General features: G+C 37.0%; 1 protein-coding gene across 4 annotated transcripts; it reads right to left on the bottom strand.

Annotated features, from left to right (window-relative positions):
- Positions 1-4,980: 4,980 nt before the first annotated feature.
- Positions 4,981-9,119, bottom strand: LOC130737866 (uncharacterized). 4 transcript variants are annotated; one of them, XR_009019004.1, is made up of 5 exons: positions 8,977-9,119; positions 8,815-8,870; positions 7,076-8,692; positions 6,670-6,718; positions 4,981-5,786 (listed from the first exon to the last, which is right to left on the bottom strand). XR_009019004.1 is itself a non-coding variant. In XM_057589722.1 (2 exons), the coding sequence occupies exons 1-2, from the start codon at positions 7,346-7,348 to the stop codon at positions 5,574-5,576; spliced, it is 486 nt and encodes a 161-aa protein (XP_057445705.1). In that variant the 5' UTR covers positions 7,349-7,642; the 3' UTR covers positions 4,987-5,573. The 4 variants fall into 4 exon arrangements, 1 of the variants encoding a protein (XP_057445705.1); XR_009019003.1 differs by having other exon boundaries at positions 4,982-5,233; positions 5,471-5,786; positions 6,670-8,692; XR_009019002.1 differs by having other exon boundaries at positions 4,983-5,786; positions 6,670-8,692.
- Between the last annotated feature and the right edge of the window lie 1,593 nt (positions 9,120-10,712).

The following is a 10,712-nucleotide window of genomic DNA, read 5'->3' as shown; positions in this document are numbered from 1 at the left end:
TTGGGTAGAAAGCTTATCGTTGTTGGTTGAAGCTTGTAGGACTATCATATGAGTTTGTATTCCTTTGGTTTTAGAGGAAGGGTAGGTTCCGATGTTTTGCTGCTTTGTGGTCTACCCAGTATGGAGATCACAAGGAGCTTGTTGGGCATAAGAAGTATTTTAATATTTCTCTTTAAAGACTCAATTGTACCCATACTTTTGGATATAAAGTTATATATTATTGGGTCATTACTGTGCATTCGCTAGAGCATGTTTTGGAAAAAAAAATACTTGGTTATTATTGACTTCGAAAGTTTAGTCAGCATATTTAGTTTTTGGAAAGGTTACTAAAGTGACTCTCGAGAAATCAGGGCGTTACAGTTTAGCTAATGCTAACTAGTCAAATTAAGCGTTTGTTGAAGGTGTGAAAAACGACTAGAAGGGGGGGTTGAATAGAGTTTTGAATATAAAAACTTTCCCCTTAAGATTTAAAGTAAATCTTTTCGGTTTATCTGAGATAGATGGTGCTGCGGATAAAGATTGAGAGAAGAGAGAAGCACACAAGTATTTTATCCTGGTTCACTTGATAAATCCCTCAAGCTAATCCAGTCCACTCGTTAAGGTGATTTCTTCCTTCTTAGAATGAAGGCAATCCACTATTCAGAGTTTGTTACAACTGCACTAGCAACCTGCTCAGTGACTAACAATACAATGAACTAGTAAACACTAAGATTCACTCTCTTAAGGAATCACCACTAAGATACACAGATCCTAGTCTTCTTAAGGATATTGACCTACCCGGTCCCTTAAGGAAAAACAAACAACTGTTTGAGGTTGGTGTTTACAAAGGTTTGCTTCTGAATAAGTTAAGTGTAAACTAAATAAGAACAGATGAAGAAAGTGGAGGCTTGAATCTTTTCTTGTATTGCAGCTCTTGGCTTATCTCTCTTTTTGTCTTTCTTCTCTTTTTCAGCCTGAAATAGTCCAAGGTGCAAATGATATCTTGTATTGCAACTGTGCTAGAGCCAGCTCTTAGTGCCCTGCTCTATGACAGGCCCACATCAAAGAGTTCCAAGATATAATGTCGATCTTCTTTATGGTCAAAATCACACCAAAAGAATAATCAATAAAACCAATTAGGCAAATAAATTGGATAGTAGCATGAAAACTGAATAGTAATCTAGGAAAAGTAAGGGAGGGGAGAATCTAATGTTGAATTGAAGCTGGAAGAAGATCAAAACCCTTGCTGTGAGACCCAAGATTTTAAGCTTAGAATTAATTAATTAAATTCATATTCACGATTATGTTTCGATGTATCGTGACGGAAACCTGAACAAGTGTTTACCAAATGGAATAAATTTATGAAGGAGAAAATTCAGGAAAAGGCTGAAAAATAGTATTAAAGTCGATATAAGTTATAGCGTGAGTCTTATTCGCTTACGCCTAGGGCAAGAGCGTTAGTAAACGATTAATTTACCCTTAAAGCACTATAGGAACTAATTCCAAAAATATTCAGAGAAATATAAGAATTTCTCTTATTCATTTCCATGACAAGCGTTTCGATACGAAACCCTGAGATATACGAACGTCCGATTCCAATTCTCGGAAGTTTGCCGAAACTAAACCCCTGATAGTTCAAGAACCCTAAAATCAACCGACAATGAAGACTTTTTCTATTCAGAGCTTCAAACGAAGATTTCACACGCGTACGCCTATTTCTTTCGATGTTTTGAATCTTTCTTCAGAACGAAGTTTTCCCATTCGACATCAACTGCAAAAAGTAGTTTTTTGGGATAAATCGATTCACACCGACTTTGGATCGTTTGCCTTAATTCCAAGAAACCTGTTTCGATTTCTGGAATTCTGTCGCCAGAACCTATCTTAGAATTCACAGAGGAATGCGCAGGAAAAATCGGAATCGCGAAATTTTCATTTTCCCGCATTTTCCATCACCTATAAATAGGTTAAAAAAATTAAAAACTCCACCATTGCCATTGTTGGAGGCCGCGAGTTTGGAGGAGAGAAAGGGGGGAGAGCTTTTCGCCGTTTCTTGCCTGATCGTCTCACTGACAGTTGCTACGCGTAGACCTCGAGGTATAGATGCTATTCCTTACTTCTGATCGTCAATTCTGTCGCTTTTCTCTATGTCTTTCTGTGCTCAAAGTTTTGAGCTTTTTGTAAAACTGTCCAAATAACTTGATTTCAGTGTCTAAACTTATTGCCTACATGCCCAAGAGCATGAATATCCGGTTGTTTTCTGCTGAATCTCGCCGAATTGCCGCCGAGTTTCAATTCTGCTCGAAAAACCCATTTTTGGCCAAAGCTTCGTCCTTTAGACTTAAATCTATCGACTGACCTTAGCGCCAGTAGGATTAGCTGTCATAAACGTCGTTGGTGACGTCCCCATCAAATTTGTTTTTCGAAATTCCAATTTTGAAATTCCGAGCTAAAAACACTGACCAAAATACCCCTGCGACAGTTTTCGATCCGATAATTTTTCCGAGCTTTAATTCGCCTTAGTTACAACTAATGATAACCTAGGAACCAAGTTTGATCGAAGAAAAATCGGCGCACACAATTAGTGTGTGTGGCCGAGAGCACCTCCAAGGGGGAAGGAAAAATTCGTTTTTCGAAAACTTGTCTTAACGCGTTAGATTATCGTACTTCGGAGTTTATGATGCTTCGTGTAACCTTAGTAATTATTGTTTGCTGAGTTTCTGACTGATTGAGATTGAATTCTGTGGTTTTCGCTCAAAGGTTCAATTGTGGAAACTTTGGGGTTGACTGAACAAGCTTGTGAGGGAGACCTACACCGCGAGACTGGAACAACTCGAGGTAAGGGCAACTTACACTGCTAGCTAATGCTTTAGGCGTCGATAATTTAGACTTGCTTATTTATGTTTCTTTATCGCTTTGAACTGGAAAATGTTTTCTGGAGGCTTCGGCCGAGTGAACTTATATGAGACGTGTGTCTCCGTTTTCTGAGAGGCTTCGGCCGTTTACTGGTTTCTGTCTTATGATTTCCGCACAGAATTATTGACGTATTGCTTCTTATAGCTTGAGATATTGATATTGTTGTCGAATCGTGCGCTTTGACGCGATTGCGAAGTGTAGGACATTTGAATTGATTCTTTTTTATCATTCGGGTTGAAAGAATAACCCTAGGCAGGTCCTGACCTGAGGTCTGAGATCTAGCCCTCTTTGAACACTTAGACTTTTCCCGGGGATTTTATTTGGGGGATTTGGGAAACTTTGAATAGATAGAATTTGGAACTTGAGAACTTATGGAATTCGGATTTCGATAATAAACCTCATAACTTGATTAACTCAACTTGAAATGCTTTGATTAACTAACGAGACCTTTAGGGAAACTTAAGAGTTGGAAATGATTGTGAAAAACGGGAAATATTCGAAAAGCCTTGAACTTGAGATGATTTGATGGTCACCACGGGGATGAACCATAGTGACCAGGGAAATGTCACTGAGTGCAATACGTACTCCGGCTTTTCACAGCCTAGTCGCAAAGACGACTTTGACCTTCGGGTACTTTTTAATTGAGATTTGTAGTTAAACACGTACGCGCGGATCCGTATGTCCAAACCCGACGGGTTGGACCGATTCGGCAATAATTGTTTGACACGCGCGAGTCCGTATATTCAACCAGATGGATTGGATCGATTTGGCGGTAGTTACTCAGGCACGAGTGAGTCCGTACATTCAATCTGATGGATTGGATCGATTCAGCGATCGCCATTTTAACTCGCGTGAGTCCGTATATTCAATCTGATGGATTGGATCGATTCAGCGACAACCTTTCGACACGCGCGGATCCGTAAGTTCAATCGAATGGATTGGATCGATTCGGCGATAATCATTGGACGCGCGCAACGTCCGTATGTTCGATTCTATTGAGTGAACCGACTTGGCGTTGTCATTTGTTGCGTGTGCGAGTCTGTATGTTCAACCCGATGGGTTGGATCGACTTGACATGCCTATTTGTTGGGATCATCTTTTGAATTGACATTGCATGCATACATGCACCCTTATTGAATTGTTGAGCCATTGTTTATTGAACTGTTGAGATAGCAGAGATCGAATAGTTTATTAGAGCCTTGATAACATGTTATGTATATACCTTAGGGTAGGCAATACATAAGTTATATGTATATATACAACCTATATGTATACCCCCTTATTCTTCACATGTTGTTTGTATTATCTATTATATTCTGTGAGTTGACCCTCGCGCCTTGGCTTTGTTTGTATGTCTGTGTTTGGGCGGTCGGCCTGCTGCCAGACGTTCGACAACGGTTTCGTGATGTTTTGTCACTCGAGGAGGACCGGGAGCGTAATGACTATTACTGAAGCTTTCGACGAGGACCCGGACTGAATGCATGACCAGATGAGGGTCGATGATGGAAGTATAGGGTATGGGTGTTTAGAGCCTACTACGGTTGGGTATTAGTGTCATAGCTCTGTGTGGTTCCCGACTATTAGCTTTTTGTGTGGTTCTCTTCCATGAAGATCACAGGGAGTTGGCAGACGTAGGAAGTCTTTTGGAGGCCGTTTTGGGCTGACTTACTTTCTTGGAGGACTGTAGTTATAAAACTCATGACTCTATCTATGGGTCGCACTTGTTTGCCGTTGGGCAATACCTTTAGTTACTTGATGTTACTTTCCGTCACTTGAGGACACTCGTGATGATGTTTTTAGTTGCAGCGAGGGCTGTACTTATATTGTATGTTAGTCGCTGTTAATCGCGATTGGGTTGAGTCTTTAATTTCGACAAGTCTTTTTATTTAAACCAAACAAAAAAAAAATACCTGCTTTTCCGCTTTATCTTATTTTTGGTTACTAAAGTGACGCCACCGAAATCGGGGTGTTACACTTGCCTACTACTCAAAGCACAAACAAAGCGTCTCTTGAAACTGTTTCAGGTTCATACTTGTTTGTTCCAAGTTCATCAAGAAAATCGGTTGCTTCAAAGATAAGGAAATTAAGGTTTATGGAAATATATATGGTACAGAATATTCAAAAGTAATTATATATTTGAAAATAAAAACAGCTAAATTAGAATCAATTAAGTTACAGCAATTGAAATTTATTAGAAGTTGCTAGCATGTAAAAGATTTATTTGAGATAGAAACAGAAAGAATGCTCAAACTAAAATGGTAGAGCAGCAAATAACCCCGTCTGTTTGCAGAGCTTAGCCTTTCCCGCCACTGTTTCCATTAATCTAACCCCCTCTGTGAAACTGCACCATCGCAAGAAAATGTTGAGATGCCATTATAGAGTTTTATATGGATTGAAGGCAGCCTCAAATAAAAATATAAAAGAAACTCAATTTTAAATGGGTTGAAGTCAGACTCAATCTTGCCTGTGCTCAAACTTCAACAGTATTATCAAGTCAAATGTACACCTAGAGATGCCTAATTACGCAATATCAAGTGCTTATACCATGTACTTTTGTATAAGAAAGAAGTTGTTTTACCAATAAATCGAAAGTTGAATCACAAAACCTCAATACTTGAGATGCCCTTGACTCATGGTTCTGGCTTCGTCCATCTTCCACAATCCACGGTCTAATTGTCTTGTCAGAAAGTTTGGTTAAGATATGATAGTCTTCCCAACTCTACCTCCATATAAATAGGTGATGGAGAAACCATTGCAAGCATCAACGATATGTTTTTTTGCAGATCCTTAAATCTTGAAGGCCAGTTTGAATTGTCAGCTTGCATTGAGTCCAAGCCAAAATCTTTGACATTCTTTGGAGACATGATGATGGGATCCAGTCCTGTCCTTGGAACCTGTCAGGCAAAACAACTCGAAGATCAATAATCAAACAATCACCTTGAGTTAAATCCACATTAAAAGATGAACGGCCAGAGAGTTGAAGTCTAACAACAGTCACCTTGAATTAAATCCACAATTTAGCCTTAAATCAATCAAACAAACTTGTGCAGATTCTTCTTTTTACTTTCTGATCACTATTATAGAACATGACAGTGTCTCAAACAGATTGATGTCCACTCAAATATAACCAAATGAACTAATAAAGATCAATTACAACTTGAAAGCATATGAAACTAATGTGAAAAATGCAACTAATATGCATATGCAAATAAAAGCAACTTTTTTTTTCTTTACATAAATGGTACCAAGATATTAGTTATACTACTTGATTTATAATATTATTCACCAACAACAATAGATATACCGTCGAAAGCTCAAAACATGTTCAGTATCCCTCTATAGTTAGCTATAGAATTTGCACCCAGCTTTCCATTCTAACTCATGCCCTTGCTTTAATATAATCTTAGTTTTCATGAGCTACTCTATTTCATGATAACTTGAGCTCACCTCTTGTGATCCTAAGCTATCCTTTAACACTTCATAAGCATCATCATATTTACAACGGTGATTATACATCTTAATGATATCCCTATCAGTCTTTCACCTAAATCCTACACTCACTTTTCCTATTTTCCTCTCCTAATTCACAGACATGGAGACCTAATCCCTCCACACTCTAAATCCCACCACTACATTACTATTATCCAGGGACACCCTTGTTTCCAATAGAAAAATCATTCCCCAAATTGTAACCACCACCTGCACCCAACTACTTCACCCAAATTCTTTTAATCTTTTAAGTAAAGAGACCATGCCCAATTTCTCTTTTCCTCTTACCGTGTCCCCGTAAGCCCAAGATGCTCCCGCTCCCTCTCATTTTCAACATCTGTTCCATTGAAAAAAGGATGAAAATTAAGAAAGAAAAATGAATGAAGAGTCACCATAATCATTAAAATGTTACAATATATGTTAGAAATACATAATTTTGTCACCAAGACAATATAAAGGGATGTTTCTTGTAAATTAACGTCAGAAACCATTTGACATTGTAAAAGAGGTAAACTTGAATGATTGGTTGTTGATATTGTGATTAGATAAACCTGAATCTATTTCTTGAGCCCAGTGAAAAACTGTTTCAAAATTTAAAAAGTTAAAGAAGAGATTGTAGTAGTGTAATTGGGGAATTGGTTGCTACACACCACACCACTAACAAAAACCCGCGCATAAACAAAATAGGGCTTACCTCAGTATTAACAAAATGAGTTATTTTCTCACTGAACCAATAGATTGAATAATAAATTGAAAAATCAAGGAGGTTTATCAGCAAAACAGAGGCAAAGAAATCCAACGAACAACAATAAACCAAGGCCGATAAATCGAGAAAGAAACCCAGCAAGCAGCGGCGACGAAGCAGGAATTCCAAGGCGGAGGCGGCAATGCACATAGCAGCAGAGACGAGTAGAAATCCAACGGACAACAATAAACTCATGGCCGAGAAAGAAATCCAACTTTGCATTTAACCTAGTGATCAACAGCGGTGGATCAAAGATATCAAAGGCGACGACACAAAATCTGGTGTCATTTGGATATCCCATTCTTTTTTTGCTGTCATTGAATCGAAGACTGAAACATCAAATTGAGAGAATGCATAGTGGAATGAGACTGTGATATGGTGAATCCCGAAGGAGCAGAGCGGTGAATATAAGATACGTTTCGAAACGGAAAAGAGTAACGAAATGTTATTGCCTTATTGGAAAGCTAAACGTAAGTGATTTGGGAGTGTAAAAGACAGCTAAGATGATAAGGAAACCAACGGCGGCTGTGATTCAATATGTGAAAATTATTTCCATTCTTACAAAACTATCCTTGCTTAATTAATTTGAGAGTTGTGTACAATTAAATATTAAATGACTAAGTTGCCCTCAAGGCTACACAAACTCTCCCTTTATAGATAGATAGATAGATAGATAGATATAGATAGATAGATAGATATACATATGCATACGTACATGAATTGGAATCTTATTTATTTTGGCCCCCTCAAATTTTATATCCTAGTTCCGCCACTGATCACTTCCCAAGCGTCGCATACGACTGAATCGAGTCCCTCCTTTGTGAGGTCATTGTCTTCAGAACAACCTTCATTCTCTTGATTGAGATCTCTAAAACCCCTAAAGGAGATCTCCAATAAGAGAGCCTGCACAAGAACCCTTGGCTCCAAAATTACAAAAGCAATTTTTAACCTCAATCAATCTCTCTTCAATCGGCGAAGATATTACAATAATAGTATAATATATAAAAATATTTTGGGGGTAATTACCCCCATTTGCATAAGGCGGATCCGTCCCTACCTTCCACATAGGAGTGTCTCAATTCTGCAGTCTTGCAACTTTGCTATACTCGGATTTGGTATTCCCTTACCATATAACCTCATTTTTCTTAGCGAAATTCCCACTTTGAAGGTGTAAAAATATCATAATTTTTCTTATTTTTGGCGTGCAACCAAACTAATAAAACTATCTTTGATAACATTAGCACACGCATCCCGTAATAGTCTACAATCTACAGATAAGCACATGCATCAGTACAAATAGGGAATGGATATATAGAGGCATATTGTAATTTGTAAGACTGAGAATAGTCATGTCCTCTGCCGAGATTTAATATGACATTTTCATAGGTCTTAATCTTAAACTAGTTATGTATATATCATTCAAACTCTTCCTGGTGTCTTTGGGTCATGGTGGTTGTTTGCTCCCGTCCCTGGGTAGTCTTCAGTTTCCAAATTAATTCTTTCCTTTACCATGAATTCTTCTACCGTGTCAAACATTTCTTCCCCAGTTCTAAATTCCACAGCACCCTGCAACATTGATAGAAACTGTAATGATCAGCTAGAGACACACCTTAATTTCTTACTTTCTTACATAGAAGGGGAAAGCAATAGGATTGATCAGTTTCGTTTGTGGGTCTGTGCTATCACACCTGAACTATTGTATATTTTTGCATTGATGATTTTTCATCCATTGACAAAAGGCTTCCTGCAAAGAATGAAAATTAGATAAATTACTGAAACTAAGGAAAAAAAATAATTAAAAGGAGATGGAATGACTCCATTATTAATCATTGAAAATTTTGTACACACACCCCTTGTTTGGAGAGCATCAGATGAAAGAACCATGAAGAATATGAGCAATTGTAGTGGATACTTGTGGATCATGTTGAACAGAGAGAAAAGATTTTTAAATGCTAGATAGGATCAGAGCAGAGAGCAATTGTAGTGGATGATGATGGTGATGGGTGGTAGGAAAAACCATGTGGATAGGGTACTTATATAAGAACTTCACAAGGCAGGTGTTGCTGATTTGTACTCCCCCTCAGTTTCAATATATGTGTTCACTTAGAGAATATGCACACATTGTTTTTCTATTTTACCCATTATAATGTATTTCTATCTCTCCTAAAAACATCAATTAATTCTCCATTGAAATTCTAAGGGGAGAATTATTGTGAAACAAACTTACTCTCTAAATGAACAGTTATTATGAAACGGAGGGAGTATATAGTAGCATTAGTGCCTGATTGCTAATCCTCTATGTCATCTTCAACTTTAACATTTTGGTGGATATGTCATCTCTAATCTGTCGTTAAAGTTGGAAGTTGTCCAAATGACACTAATTTTTTTTTGGTAAAACATTATAATCTTAAGTGGATCAATGATATTTAAAATAGGTATGTTAAAAATGTCACTTATCTTAAATATTATTGGTGTACTTACGACTAAATATATTTAACCTAAAAAAATTTAAAAGTCATTTAAACAAGTACGTCTCAAGTGTTTGTTGATATATCTCAGCATAATTAATCATTTTCTTTAATGTTTTTTTTTTAAGTTGGAACTTTTTGACATCAAACATCATATCTTTGATTCATCTCTTTAATTTATATATTTTATGTACGTTTGATGTGTGAAAGGAAGATTATTTTTAATCTAATTAAATATTCGTTTACCACTAAGAAAGAAGAGAAAATTCTCTTTTAATTGCACAAGTGGCATATTATTAAGCGTATGATTTAATTCAGGTTTATTCCCAAAATATGTCATCTTCCAAAAAACTTCCCAAAATATATCAGCAATATTTTTTATTTTTAATACAGTAAGTAGTTTATGGTTACAATACAGTAAGTAGTTTAGATTCATGCATCCACAGAAGAAAATTTAAAAATAAGGACCTTCTTATTTTGCCACCTGGAACCAAAACCACTACAAGTGTTGATGGATGCTTGTAGGTGTCACATGGCGAATCAATCTGAAACCAATGTGCATAGCATTTAGCTCCTTGCCCACTTTTTCAGCGTCCAGGCCTTCAGGGTCAATAAAGAAGATGACATCAGGAATTTTTTAAATCCGGCGAAAAGACATTGTGCAATTTGTTTTTAACACAGTATATATTAATATTGAACTCGTGATATGTACAAGCTAGAACTAGAATATATAGTTACAATTCTACAAATCTTATATATTCTATTAGATAAATTAAAAAGTTGTCACACCTGTAGATGGTACCTTCTAAGGTTATATTTTTGGGAAAACAAAGAGTAATAGAGAATTATGTGCAAGAAAATTAATTGAATGTATAAACATTGTTTAGAAGGAGTTATGTTTTACATTTAGTCCGGGTTTTAACCTCGTGGGTCCTTTAGCGAAGGTTCTAATAACCCCCTCATAGACTCGTCACGCCCATACGTACAGCGGGGATTATACACAATCCCCTGTACATGGTATTATTTAGCAGGTTTTAAACCTCTTTTAGTCTCTAATTATTTTGTGTGACTTTACAATCGCTACTAACTGTAAAAAAAAATCTGACCAACACTCTGTA

The sequence above is a fragment of the Lotus japonicus genome, chromosome 2 (assembly GCF_012489685.1).
Source record: "Lotus japonicus ecotype B-129 chromosome 2, LjGifu_v1.2".
NCBI classification, from domain to species: domain Eukaryota; kingdom Viridiplantae; phylum Streptophyta; class Magnoliopsida; order Fabales; family Fabaceae; genus Lotus; species Lotus japonicus.
Note: the sequence above shows the minus strand (reverse complement) of the source record. Positions and strands in the feature narration are given on the sequence as shown.